The sequence below is a fragment of the Coregonus clupeaformis genome, chromosome 34 (genome assembly GCF_020615455.1).
Source record: "Coregonus clupeaformis isolate EN_2021a chromosome 34, ASM2061545v1, whole genome shotgun sequence".
NCBI classification, from domain to species: domain Eukaryota; kingdom Metazoa; phylum Chordata; class Actinopteri; order Salmoniformes; family Salmonidae; genus Coregonus; species Coregonus clupeaformis.
Window position 1 is genome coordinate 36643167 of NC_059225.1, and position 14732 is coordinate 36657898.

A 14732-nucleotide genomic window follows, 5' to 3' on the forward strand; every position below is an offset into this window, starting at 1 on the left:
ATATTTTCAGTGTGGAACCTGTCTATGTTTAGGGGGGTTATAGCCTAGCCCTAGGCTAACCAATTCTAAATGGCACTGCAGTTCGCAAAGTAGCCTAAGCGAAAAAATAGGATCTGTATAACAGACAAGGACAAGGTAGGCATAGGCCTAGATCTTTATTTTGACTCTGTTAATGTTGTGTCAATACGAAAATGTGACAGATCCTCTCCAACCTGGCATTTCTTACATAATTGATTTAATATTCATAAGTAATTACCTGAATAATCATAATGAAATGCCATGATAATAACGAAGTGTAATGGCTTCTTTCAAGTAGGTTTTTATTAAGAAGCATATCCATGTAAACAAGTGAGCAAACAGAATTGTGAACATTTCCCCAGATTCACGTGAGAAGCAGTGTGAGTTGTACAAAATTACTGCTGCTGGTCTTTTCCTTTTGGAGCAGAGTTCCTTTCTTGAACTTTTTGGCCCTGTTCCATCAGAGAGCTTTGCTAAGCGGTATCCCGGCAGAGTCCGTCCTTTCCGGCACACTGCACTTAAGTTATAGCCCTTGCCCTCCTGTGGGTTTGTTTACCATCACCCAAGTGGTGTCTACATGGCACCTCTTCTCTTATGTAATCCCACTGTGGGAAAGATGTGAAAATATAGCTTGTAAAACCAATGGAACAAGCATCCAGTCTTTGTAGTTGGGTGCTGACTTGAGGGGATATAGATAGATTGAAAGCATTTCTGTACTGTAATGTGAGCACTATGTCTGTGTGGAAAGGGCATGCTTTTAGACATTGAGTCCAAATGGCCTATAGATTCACAGAGAGTATGTGGTGGCTCCCTTATCTGTTTGGCCCAACTGAACTATATTAATCCATGGACCTGGAAAACAATCCCAGCTATTTCTGTGCTTGTCCCCCCCACACACACGCTAGAATGTGCAGTTTGTGGAATTTCACTCGTGCTTAACCTGTGTGTGCACGTGTGTGCACGTGTGTTTGTTTGCCTGTTTGGTTTATTCAACATTTTAAAAAAAAACGTGTTTAAAAGAGTGACAAAGAAATGAGCGAGAGAGAGTGAGGAGAATGGAGGGTTTAAAGAGAACACTCATCTGGCAGCCCAGCTTGTGAGAGAGAATGGAAACATCATGTGGCTGTGGGAAGCCGAGGAACAGCCCTGCCTCCCAATACTGAGAACAGACAGAGTGAGAGAGAGAACGGGGGAAGTCAGAAAGAGAGAGTGGAAGAGTGAGAGGAGAAGAGAGTCAGAAAGAGAAACTTGGAGAGAAACAAAGAATGACAAGCTAGTGAGACGGAGATCTCCAGAGCAGTACAGGAGAGCTCCACTGCCTTCCTTCCTTTCTTCTTTTTCCTTGACGGATATAAAGCCGTGACTGGCTATGCCATGCTGGCCCAGAGGAACGGGGGGGTCTCCGCCAGGGGCTGTGAGAATACAGTGCCCCTGAAGGATTGCCCTGACCTGGTGCATCTGGTGGATGTAGAGGTGGGCTGTTCCCCCTCGGCAGGGGACTGTCCCTGGGCTCGCCTGGTCGGGTTTGAAGGCTGCCTGTCGGAGCCCTACTGCCTGTGGTTCCAGCTGCTAGCCCGGGCTTACTGGGGGGACGTGGAACTAGGGCTGAGGGGGGAGACGGACAGGAGAGTGTCCTGGGGCAAACTCAGAGAAGCATCCAGGAGGAACTGTGTTCGATCTAGGGTAAGGCGCTTTGCTTTTTCTCGAGTTCACCCTAATGCTTTTCGGATCATATAAAGAGCCTGATCACAAAACTTGTGGCTATTTTATTGGAAAACTGTTGGCAGTGCATTATTGAGTTGTAATATGTTGACCTGTGCTGAAATACGTCCCCAGCCACTATAAGTGCATCAGCTTGCAGCTAAGTGTATTGGGCTACATAGTAAGCATTTGAGAGGGGTGGAGGGGTGGGGGGGCCACACTTTGTTGTGTTGTCTCAGGAATGTTGTGTGCGTCATCCCTTGCTCCAGTGGCAGGGTAGTACTGTTTCACTGACTGATATCATTTGTAATGCGAGTGTGCGTGTTTCGCTTTTAAGTTTAGTTTATTGTAGCTCCCTATGGTAAATTCTGAAAGACTGAAAGGACAGAGATTCATCCCTGTACATATTCAAGGGATAATAGCTGTTAATGATGTACTCTATAGAAACTGAACTCTGCTCCAAAAGGAAGACACAAGCAGCAGTCATTTTGGACAACTCTCAGTGATTGTCACGTGAATCTGGGGGAATTTTCACATGAAAACATAATGAGGAACACCTCTGAAGAATGCAACTTCATGGAGAACAGTACTTTTTTAAATTGTATTTTTATACAGTGCATTCTGAAGATATTCAGACCCCTTTACTTTTTCCACATTTGGTTATGTTACAGCCTTATTCTAAAACGGATTCAATTGTTTTTCCCCCCTCATCAATCTACAAACAATACCCCATAATGACAAAGCAAAAAAAACTGAAATATCACATTTACATAAGTATTCAGACCCTTTACTCAGTACTTTGTTGAAGCACCTTTGGCAGCGATTACAGCCCAGAGTCTTCTTGGGTATGACGCTACAAGCTTGGCACACCTGTATTTGGGGAGTTTCTCCCATTCTTCTCTGCATCCTTTCAAGCTCTGTCAGGTTGGATGAGGAGTGTTGCCGCACAGCTATTTTCAGGTCTCTCAAGAGATGTTTGATCTGGTTCAAGTCCGGGCTCTGGCTGGGCCACTCAAGGACATTCAGAGATTTGTCCCGAAGCCACTCCTGCGTTGTCTTTGCTGTGTGCTTAGGGTCGTTGTCCTGTTGGAAGGTGAACCTTCGCCCCAGTCTGAGGTCCTGAGCGCTCTGGAGCAGGTTTTCATCAAGGAGCTCTCTGTACTTTGCTCTGTTAATATTTCCCTCGATCCTGACTAGTCTCTCAGTCCCTGCCACTGAAAAACATCCCCACAGCATTATGCTGCCACCACCATGCTTCACCGTAGGGATGGTGCCAGGTTTCCTCCGGACGTGACACTTGGCATTCAGGCCAAAGAGTTCAATCTTGATTTCATCAGACCTGACAATCGCCTTTTGGAAAACTCCAAGCAGGCTGTCATGTGCCTTTTACTGAGGAGTGGCTTCTGGCTGGCCACTCTACCATAAAGGCCTGATTGGTGGAGTGCTGCAGAGATGGTTGTCATCTCCACATGGAGGTCTTTCAGAGTGACCATCTGGTTTTTGGGCACCTCCCTGACCAAGGTCCTTCTCCCCCGATTGCTCAGTTTGGCCGGGCGGCCAGCTCTAGGAAGAGTTTTGGTGGTTCCAAACTTCTTCCATTTAAGAATGATGGCGGCCACTGTGTTCTTGGGGACCTTTAATGCTGCAGAAATGTTTTGGTACCCTTCCCCAGATCTGTGCCTCGACACAACCCTGTCTCTGAGCTCTACGGACAATTCCTTCAACCTCATGGCTTGGTTTTTGCTCGGACATGACCTGTCAACTGTGGGACCTTATATAGACAGGTGTATGCCTTTCCAAATCATGTCCAATCAATTGAATTGATCACAGGTGGACTCAAATGAAGTTGTAGAAACACCTCAAGGATGATCCATGGATACAGGATGCACCCAAGCTCAATTTCGTGTCTCATAGCAAAGGGTGTGTATACTTATGTAAATAAGGTATTTCTGTTTTTTAAATAAATAAAATAATAAATAAATTGGTCATTTAGCAGACGCTCTTATCCAGAGCGACTTACAGGAGCAATTAGGGTTAAGTGCCTTGCTCAAGGGCACATCGACAGATTTTTCACCTAGTCGGCTCGGGGATTAGAACCAGCAACCTTTCGGTTACTGGTACAACGCTCTTTACTTTTAATACATTTGCAAAAATGTAGAGAATCCTGTTTTTGCTTTGTCATTATGAGGTATTGGGTGTAGATTGATGAGGAAATGTGTTTATTTAATCAATTTTAGAATAAGTCCGTAACGTAACAAAATGTGGAAAAAGGGGAGGGGTCTGAAACTTTCCGAATGCACTGTAAATAATTAAATTAATGATTTTCATAATTCTTATGAATGTGCCTTGTTTGAATAATTCAGTCATTGTTGAGCTTTGGGCAATTAGCGGGACAGGCAACGCCATATTTTCATATAATGTGAATGGGAGTGAGTGATGTCATGGGTAATAGCACTTGCCTGTGGTGAGAGAGAGAGGAAGCCATGAAGCCAACAACACTAGAGTGACTCACTATAGCCTAGTAGGACTGTGAATAGTATCCAATACCTGTCGACTCAGTCTTTCTCTTCAAATGGACCCAATTCTGTTGTTCGCCCACGTAAACACACAACTACACTCTACCATAAAGGCCTGATTGGTGGAGTACAAATACACAGCACCCACATGGCAAGTAGCTATAGGCAGCTATTTTAGGACATAACATTCAAATCTATGTTTCCTGTCTGTAGCTGGTTGGTGCAGCAGAGAGGGATTCCAAAGAGGAAATGTTGACCGTATTGGACCTGTGCTGGTGGGGAAAGCCAGTGTAGATTCTTCACATGACTGTGTAGTGTATGGAGGGGAGTACTTCGCCAATTAGTCTCCTAGTGACAGTTTTTTTCTGGGTGTGGTTGGAGGCTAGGCTATTTATACCTCATGGATTTGATCCCCATTCCTGCATCTACCCTCACCTCCTCACTTAAAATGCCAGTCAGTGAGGTATATAAATCTTTGTGCAAAGAACTTTGGTATTAGTCTGATTAGTTGTTTTTTAGGCTTAGATGAACACTGTATGCTGGAAACACTTGGTTTGTTATTTTTGATTAAAACTAAACAGCTATTCATTAAATACGAATACCGAACTTGTTTTTGCATGGATTCCAAGTCGCAGTTAGCTTTTAACAGCTAGGACTGCTATTTCGTCTCCCAGAATCTCGCTTAACAGACAGGTTGAAGCCTGCTTGACAGAGACGCTAAGCTGCTAGCCATCAAGCTAACAAGGTTGGTACCAGATGAGTTTTGCAATGGAGCCCTCTTTGTCTGGATAAATAAATGAACGGTTCCAGCGCTTTAGGAGCTGTATCTACTACGCTTTGTTTCGGGACAAACCAGATTACTCAGTGTTCCAATGCTGCAATTGTTTGCTTGCCCTTGGATTATAGGGTTGAGGTGGCTTCCTTGATCACGCAGGTCGCCAGCCTACCTAAGAAACTGGGGAAAACGCAGAGTGGAATGTTTACATATTATACGCCGGTGGCTGGACGGTGTTTACGCTTGTTGGATGCATCTCCGTCTTGTCGTTTGTCATTATGCGACTGGTTGGTGTTACCCAGAACTCCCCCATCTGATAGCGGAGTCGAAGGAGCACAGCAAGAGAAGCAAGGCAATCAACGATGGTCGCATGTCACGAGCCTTGCAAGCCGAAGACAGCAGCCTCCCGCAAAGCAGTCTACACTCCCAACGAGAGGCCCGGATCGGATACAAACAACTAATAGTGTCGCCGTCCTGGAGCCTGATCTTCCTGCACCTTCGTCGCTGGGGGTGCCTGTGTCTGCAGCTGCAATGCCCACTATTATCATTTCGAAGTCGACCGCGGCAACAATAAATGACAAAGAATTATAGTAAAAAGCTTTGGAGCACCTTAAAATGTAATTTTGGGGAAAAAGGCAAACTCGGCTCCATCATTCATTGAATCAGATGGCTCATTCATCACAAAACTGACTGATATTGCCAACTACTTTAATGATTTTTCATTGGCAAGATTAGCCAACTTAGGCATGACATGCCAGCAACAAACACTGACACTACACATCAAGTATATCTGACCAAATTATGAAAGACAATCATTGTAATTTTGAATTCGGTAAAGTGAGTGTGGAAGAGTTGAAAAAAGTACTGTTGTCCATCAAATATGACAAGCCACCGGGGTGTGACAACTTGGATGGCAAATTACTGAGTATGATAGCGGACGATATTGCCACTCCTATTTGCCATATTTTCAATTGAAGTCTACTAGAAAGTGTGTGCCCTCATGCTTGGAGGGAAGCAAAAGTCATTCCGCTACCTAAGAGCAGTAAAGCTCCCTTTACTGGCTCAAATAGCCGACCAATCGTCCTGTTACCAACCCGTAGTAAACTTTTGGATAAAATTGTATTTGAAAGATACAATCCTATTTTATGTTAAACAAATTGACAACAGACTTTCAGCACGCTTATAGGGAAGGACATTCAACAAGCACAGCACTTACACAAATTACTGATGATTGGCTGAGAGAAATTGATGATAAAAGATTGTGGGGGCTGTTTTGTTAGACTTCAGCGCGGGTTTTGACATTATCGATCATAGTCTGGTGCTGTAAAAACGTATGTGTTATGGCTTTACACCCCCTGCTATATTGTGGATAAAGAGTTACCTGTCTAACAGAACACAGAGGGTGTTCTTTAATGGAAGCCTCTCCAATATAATCCACGTAGAATCAGGAATTCCCCAGGGCAGCTGTCTAGGCCCCTTACTTTTTTAAATCTTTACTAATGACATGCCACTGGCTTTGAGTAAAGCCAGTGTGTCTATGTATGCGGATGACACAACACTATACACGTCAGCTACTACAGCAACTGAAATGACTGCAACACTTAACAAAGAGTTGCAGTTTTTTTTGAGTGGTTGGCAAGGAATAAGTTAGTCCTAAATATTTCCAAAACTAAAAGCATTGTATTTGGGAGAAACTAAATATTGTAATATATCATGTGGAAATTGAGCAAGTTGAGGTGACTACAATCCAGGGTTACTCCAAGCAGTTTAAACTGTCATGGTCAAAACATATCAATACAACAGTAGCTAAGATGGGGAGAAGTCTGTCCATAAGAAAGCCTTCTTAACAGCACTATCAACAAAGCAGGTGCTACAGGCCCTAGTTTTGTCGCACCTGGACTACTGTCAGTCGTGTGGTCAGGTGCCACAAGAAGGGACATAGGAAAATTGCAATTGGCTCAGAACTGGGCAACACGGCTGGCCCTTGGACGTACACAGAGAGATAATATTAATATGTCAATCTCTACTGGCTCAAAGTGGAGGAGAGATTGACTTCATCACTACTTGTATTTATGATTGGTATTGACATGTTGAATGCACCGAGCTGTCTGTTTGAATTACTGACGCGCAGCTTGGACACCCATGCATAGGCCACAAGACATGCAACAAGAGGTCTCTTCACAGTCTTCACAGTCCCTAAGTCTAGAACAGTACTACATAGAGCCATGACTACATGGAACTCTATTCCACATCAAGTAACTGATGCAAGTAGAACAGCGGGGACTGTGAAGCAACACAAACATAGGCACATACACATGCATACATACACACACGATAACATACTCACTATACACCCACGTACACATGGATTTTGTACTGCAGACATCCGGCCCGCCATAAGGAGTCGCTAGGGCGCGATGAGCCAAGTAAATTCCCCCCGGCGTCAAGGTGTGATGTATTAGCCTACGAGGAATTCAATTAGAAGATTCAGGAAGTTATAAGGCTTAGCCGCTCTCTGATGACAGCACTGAACACAAAGTATACAGAGCTATGCCCTGTCCTGGAATGAACTCATTTGTTTTCTTTCTTACCTTCCTGAGCGCTTGGTAGAACCATAGCCATGTCAACAAACGGAGTCTTTATTACATTTCATGTAACTCCATTTGATTTCATATCTGTGAGAATCTGCCAAATGAACTCAAACTCTGTCAGATAAACAAGGTGAAGAAGGCAAATGTGTAGTCGTTGGCTGTTTTATCTGTGAAAACAGAGAGCTCTGTTTAAATAAAGCTTTTCTACTGTCTTCAGTGACAAGGAACACATTGAGAGTAGCCTGGTACAAGATGTAGTGGGAATTTGAAGCCATGTTCTCATGACTTGTAAATTGTGGCCTTGTGAACCTGATGACTGCTGCTAAAGGGGAAATCACCAGTTGCTACATCCATTTTTAGATTGATAAATTAATAATATGTACCCATTGGTTCTTGAAGGATATAGGCTAACTTATAAATGCGTCATGAGCTTAGTTCAACTGTCGTACCCCATCAAAATATAAAGCTGTTTTACTCCAATGTTTGTAATGTAACAGAGTAAATGTAAACACACACTATATAGCCTCAAAACATGGTTAAAACTAATAAAAATTTTATCTTGGATGGTCAGTCCTAACTCAGTCTATGAATTTGAGAGTGGAGACATTTCTCCACCCCCCATCCCTCAGCTTTTTAGCGAAACGGGCAGGGATTGCTTTGTTATTGTTTCAACTGATGATTGCAGTTTTAAGATTTGATTATGTAATCCGTACAGAAGGTCTCCTATTGGGAGACCTAAATTAGACTAGATTTGTTCATGTTCTCCTATCTGACCAGGCCCATATCTCTAAATCTTATGGGTGTGCTGCGGATGTCATGTCTGACTGTGTCGCTCTTTCTCTATCTTTGCCTTTCCGCTGAATCTTTCTGCTGCATCCTTCACAGTTTCAATCGATTTAAATCAACTTCTCCCTCTAGGTCTAGGAGGACAATAGATTAAATGAGTCTAAGGCCACTTCCAGATGTAAATGTTTTCTTCTGTGACTGAACTGTCAATAAGCTTACGTTACACTAACAGAAGTATGTAAGAGGAAAAACATGTTCATCTATCTGTCCTACTTTGAGTGGATTATCTCAAAGGTTACATTAACCATATTAATATTCCATCTCTCCCTCTCTCTGTTTCTCTCAGGCCAAACAGAAGGATGGGCGTGACCAGAGCGAGGCGTCGGCCACAGCGACAGGGTCCCCAGGCGGGGGGGAGGATGAGCGCTTCTCCTGGCCGGGCCCCAAGACGCTCCGGCTGCAGCGCACCTCGCAGGGTTTCGGCTTCACGCTGCGCCACTTCATCGTCTACCCGCCTGAGTCAGCCGTCCACTCTTCTCTCAAGGTGAGTACATCATCACTCAGTCAACCTTAGTTAGCATAGATATGACAGCTGTAGCAGTTTTAGTACTTATTGTTTAATCATTGTATATTCCTCAGCTATTGAAATGCTACACTTTGGCATGCTATAATACTAACATTCAACCATATTACTATAATATTAATCATCAACTAATATGGACCAATTATAGTTTATATAGAGGTAGAGAAAGACTGGGTTACAGCTGTCAGTTTCCTACAACACTGAAATTCACTCTATTATCTGGTAGTGTACAGTAGAGTGCTTTGTAGTGTACACTACTGGTCAAATGTTTTAAAACTCCTACTCATTCAAGGGTTTTTCTTTACTTTTACTATTTTCTACATTGTAGAATAATAGTGAAGACACCAAAACTATGAAATAACACATATAGAATCATGTAGTAACCAAAAAAATGTTTAACAAATCAAAATATATTTTATATTCTTCAAATAGCTACCATTTGCCTTGATGACAGCTTTGCACACACTTGGCATTCTCTCAACCAGCTTCACCTGGAATGCTTTTCCAACAGTCTTGAAGGAGTTCCCACATATGCTGAGCACTTGTTGGCTGCTTTTCCTTCACTCTGCCGTCCAACTCATCCCAAGCCATCTCAATTTGTTTGAGGTCGGGGGATTGTGGAGGCCAGGTCATCTGATGCAGCACTCCATCCTTCTTGGTAAAATAGCCCTTACACAGCCTGGAGGTGTGTTGGGTCATTGTCCTGTTGAAAACCAGATGGGATGGCGTATCGTTGCAGAATGCTGTGGTAAATAAATCACAGACAGTGTCACCAGCAAAGCACCCCCACACCATAACACATCCTCCTCCATGCTTTACAGTGGGAACTACACATGCGGAAATCACCTCGTCTAACAAAGACACGGCTGTTGGAACCAAAAATCTCAAATTTGGACTCCAGACCAAAGGAAAAATGTTCACTGGTCAAATGTCCTTTGCTCGTGTTTCTTGGCCCAATCACGTCTCTTCTTCTTATTGGTGTCCTTTAGTAGTCGTTTCTTTGCAGCAATTCAACCATGAAGGCCTGATTCACACAGTCTTCTCTGAACAGTTGATGTTGAGATGTGTCTGGTACTTGAACTCTGTGAAGCATATATTTGGGCTGGTAACTCTAATGAACTTATCCTCTGCAGCAGAGGTAACTCTAGGTCTTCCATTGTTGCTTTGAGCCAGTTTCATTTTTTGTCATTTAGCAGACGCTCTTATCCAGAGTGACTTACAGGAGCAATTAGGGTTAAGTGCCTTGCTCAAGGGCACATCGACAAATTTTTCACCTAGTCGGCTCGGGGATTAGAACCAGCGACCTTTCGGTTACTGGCACAACGCTCTTAACCACTAAGCTACCTGCCGCTTGATGGTTTTTGCAACTGCACTTGAAGAAACTTTCAAAGTTCTTGAAATGTTCGGGATTGACTGACCTTCATGTTTTAAAGTAATGATGGACTGTCGTTTCTCTTTGCTTATTTGAACTGTTCTTGCCATAATATGGACTTGGTCTTTTACCAAATAGGGCTCTCTTCTATTTACCCCCCTTACCTTGTCACAACACAGCTTGTCACAACGCATTAAGAAGAAAATAAATTCCACAAATTAACTTTTAAGAAGGCACACCTGTTAATTGAAATGCATTCCAGGTGACTTCCTCATGAAGCTGGTTGAGAGAATGCCAAAAGAGTGCAAAGCTGTCATCAAGGCAAAGGGTGGCTATTTGAAGAATCTCAAATATAAAATATATTTTGGTTTGTTTAACACTTTTTTGGTTACTACATGATTCCATATGTGTTATTTCATAGTTTTGATGTCTTCACTATTATTCAACAATGTAGAAAATAGTAAAAATTAAGAAAAACCCTTGAATGAGTAGATGTTCTAAAACTTTTGACCAGTAGTGTAGTGTAATCTCAGTTGTGTCATCCTACCTGGGAAGTGTGCCAAAAACACCCAGTGGATAACGTCAACATTTTACTGCCCCTAGCATAAACTGTCTCTCCCAGCATTTCCCTGTTTAATGGGCTGTCGTTCTATGGTGTTCAGTAAATCCCGGAATACTCAACCTCTTCTAATGGGATAGTGCTTCCGATGCCTCCATCTGATTGTTTAAAGAAAAGGTTTTTAAGGGATTTACTGTAGTTGAACCACCTGCATCCATTTGGGATTTTCCTAACGATAAATAAATTTGTAAAGGAGTGCGTTATGTTTATTGTTTACGTTCTTAAGTGTATTTTGACACTAATTTCACTGCGCAGAGCACACTCTTCTCTTCCCAGTCAGTTTTTGCTTTGGCATTGACATTTAGATGCAAAGCTGAAGCACTCCGGCCTAGATGTTGCAGAGTTTTATCCAGCATTTCCGATGCAAAGGCCCTCCCTTGTGGCACTGTACAGTGTTAACCTATTTTCTTATTTAAAGTAGAATTGGTTTGCTTTGTGTTTCTGTATAATCACAGTTCAGGTCATATCTGGAAAAACTGAACCTTCCCTAACTTAATTGAGAGTTTATGGGTTCTCAGTGCCTTAAGAAATAACAAGCAATATGTCTCCATCAATAACCGTTAGCACTTTGCAGGGATTCCCATTTCTAATGGACCCAGAAATGGGATTAGAGTTGGCAGAACTGTCAAGGCCAAGTCTTGTCTGGCATTAAGCTGAGGGTTTCTAAGTAAAATGCAGCTAAGAGCTTCTGGGAAAGACTGAAATAAACATTTCCACCTTAGATTTCAGCCGATCATTTTAGACAGTCTTTCCTTACATAACAAAATAAATCCTGTATTTTAGGAGAAATGTGATCTTTACAAATTTCACAGAATTTCATCCGAGATTCTAATTACTTTTCAGAGCTCTTGAGGAATCATAGTCCCATTCTTTCTGAAACTGGGTTTGCTTGAAGAGGGTCAGCCTGTCTTAAAGGATCGCCAAGGGAAAGTTTGGAGACTTACAGGATATGCGGAGAACATATGTGTTGCTGTCGGGGTACGATATTGTCACGATCGTCTAATGAGGAGGACCAATGCGCAGCGTTGAAGGTGAACATGACTTTATTAAATTAAAGCCTAAACACGAAAACAACAAACAATGACGAAACGTGAAGTCCTCCGTTACAATGACTGACAAGGAACAAAAACCCACAACACTAAGGTGAACACTGACAGTTTAAATATGGCTCCCAATCAGAGATAACGAGCCGACAGCTGACACTCGTTACCACTGATTGGGAGTCACACGACCAAACAATGAAACACAACCAAATACAACACAACCAAATGAACACACCCTGGCTCAAAATACACAGTCCCGGAGCCAGAGCGTGACAGTACCCCCTAAAGGCGCGGACTCCGACCGCGCCTACACCCCAAATAGGGAAGGGCTGGGTGGGTATTGCTCCTCGGAGGCGGCTCCGGCTCCGGGCTTGACCACCACCCTACTACAATCCCCCGCAGTGTCCCCAGTCCGATCTGACCCAGTTAGCTGGATCAGGACTGCCGACGCGCACCCCCTGGCTTGGCGCGTGAGGCAGGAATGGACCGGACCTGGCAGACGATACGCACCCTTTGCATGGTGCGTGGAGCCGAACAGGCCTCACCAGGCTGAAGACTCGCATCCCTGGCTTGAGTGCGAGTAGCAGGAATGGGCTGAATCGGCTGACGACTCGCACCCTTGGCTTGGTGCGAGTAGCAGGAATGGGCTGAATCCAGCTGACGACCCGCACCCCTTGGCTTGGTGCGAGTAGCAGGAATGGGCTGAATCCGGCTGACGACTCGCACCCTTGGCTTGTTGCGAGTAGCAGGAATGGGCCGGACTGGTCTGGCGACGTGCACCACAGACCTGGTGCGGAGAGCAGGAACGGGCAGAGCCGGGCTGACGAGACGCACCACAGGCTTGATGCGGAGAGCAGGCACGGGCAGAGCCGGGCTGACGACGCACACCACTGGCTTGGTGCGGGAAGCTTGGATGGGCCGGACTGTACTGGGGACACACACCACTGGTCCTACACCGGGATCTGGAACGGGCCGGACCGGACTGGCAACACACACCAGTACCTCTCGCCGTGCCTCTACTTCCTCCATCCCCTCTTCGACCAGTGGCCCCCGTAACCCGGCGGCCTTCTCCGGCAACCCACTGGGCCGCTCTATCGCGGCCTCCTGCTGGTCCGACGTCGTGAGCCCCCCTAAAAAATTTTCGGGCGTCTCTCCTACCCGTGGACCAGGTCTCCATATCCCCCGCCAGCCTCTCGCCCTTCTGCCATAGTGTCAAGCCCTTCTCCTCCTCACTCGGCTTGACCCAGTCCAGGAGGCGAAGGAGATCTGTGAGGGATCTCCCTGGCGACGGCTCCTGGACACGCTGCTTGGTCCCATCTTGGTGGGTTTTTCTGTCACGATCGTCTAATGAGGAGGACCAATGCGCAGCGTTGAAGGTGAACATGACTTTATTAAATTAAAGCCTAAACACGAAAACAACAAACAATGACGAAACGTGAAGTCCTCCGTTACAATGACTGACAAGGAACAAAAACCCACAACACTAAGGTGAACACTGACAGTTTAAATATGGCTCCCAATCAGAGATAACGAGCCGACAGCTGACACTCGTTACCACTGATTGGGAGTCACACGACCAAACAATGAAACACAACCAAATACAACACAACCAAATGAACACACCCTGGCTCAAAATACACAGTCCCGGAGCCAGAGCGTGACAGATATTAGCACACGCGTGTGGATTTTGAACCTGATTCTAAGGAAATTAAGAATTTAAGCTTAAAACGGTATCAGATAAAAACAAAACATATCTGAAGTAACTTTTTCTAATCTCAATTTTCCGCAACAGCGACACGCAGAATAACTCCGCCAGGGTCCCTTGTGTCCCCTGTCACTTTTGTTCGAATTGGTTTCCTTTTTATGACTGTGAAAGCTGTCTACTTCTCTCCTCCATAGTCTACTAAACTCATTCACTTCATCTTCATTGAAGAAAACCCCAGATGAAAAAATAGAATGCAAAAAATGTCTGACTATCTTTTCTCTCTTTCCTCTCTCTTCTAGGATGAGGACAATGACAGTAGAGGTAAGTGGACAGCATTTATATCACATTCTCGTTGCGTTTGTAGCTCTACTCCCTCCAGGCTTTGAATAGAACATGTACTGTATAAAAGAAGACTGATTGTCACTGATCAGAAAGCAAGCTTCATCTCTATCCTTCAGTGTTATACAAGGTCACTCACAAACCATTCAGATAAACCTTCCCATTCAACATCAAAGCCTTTTGCAATGTGACAAAACACTGCACTCTTGAATGCACTTCATTCCACACTGTATCAAATTAAAGAAGTCATGTCCTGCTCTTACACAGGATAGAAGCCCCAGCAGCCATTGCACCACTCCCTCTGGCTCCTGACCAATCCTAGACAGGTGTTTAGTTACTCTCTCTAGTTTAGTGTAGTTTACTCTCTGAGGATTGCAATGAGATCACAACGCTAGTAGTCAGAGTGGAGTGATAACAGCAGATCTCTCAAGCTAGATTGAAACCTGCAGTTGATGTAGTAGGGCCAAGGTACTCTCCTTCACTCTCCATTAACTTCTTCAAGTAGCTAATAATCCTGATGCTTTTTTGACCTCCACTGCTTCAGATGAATCAGTGGTGAATCATTTCAGCATAGAAAATAACTAGTTTCAAGAAGGACTGATCAAGTAGTTGATAAACAAATTTGATCCGTCAATCAGCTTTCCCAGTGGTCTGTAACTTTAAAAAAAAAAAAAATAGGGGGTA

At 44.1% G+C, this 14732-nt stretch overlaps 1 protein-coding gene across 1 annotated transcript; it reads left to right on the forward strand.

Moving 5' to 3' along the window:
- Positions 1–1211: 1211 nt before the first annotated feature.
- Positions 1212–14099, forward strand: arhgap21a (Rho GTPase activating protein 21a). The gene is made up of 4 exons (XM_041861358.1): positions 1212–1701; positions 8734–8931; positions 14009–14030; positions 14089–14099. The coding sequence occupies exons 1-4, from the start codon at positions 1393–1395 to the stop codon at positions 14097–14099; spliced, it is 540 nt and encodes a 179-aa protein (XP_041717292.1). The 5' UTR covers positions 1212–1392.
- The last annotated feature ends 633 nt before the right edge of the window (positions 14100–14732 follow it).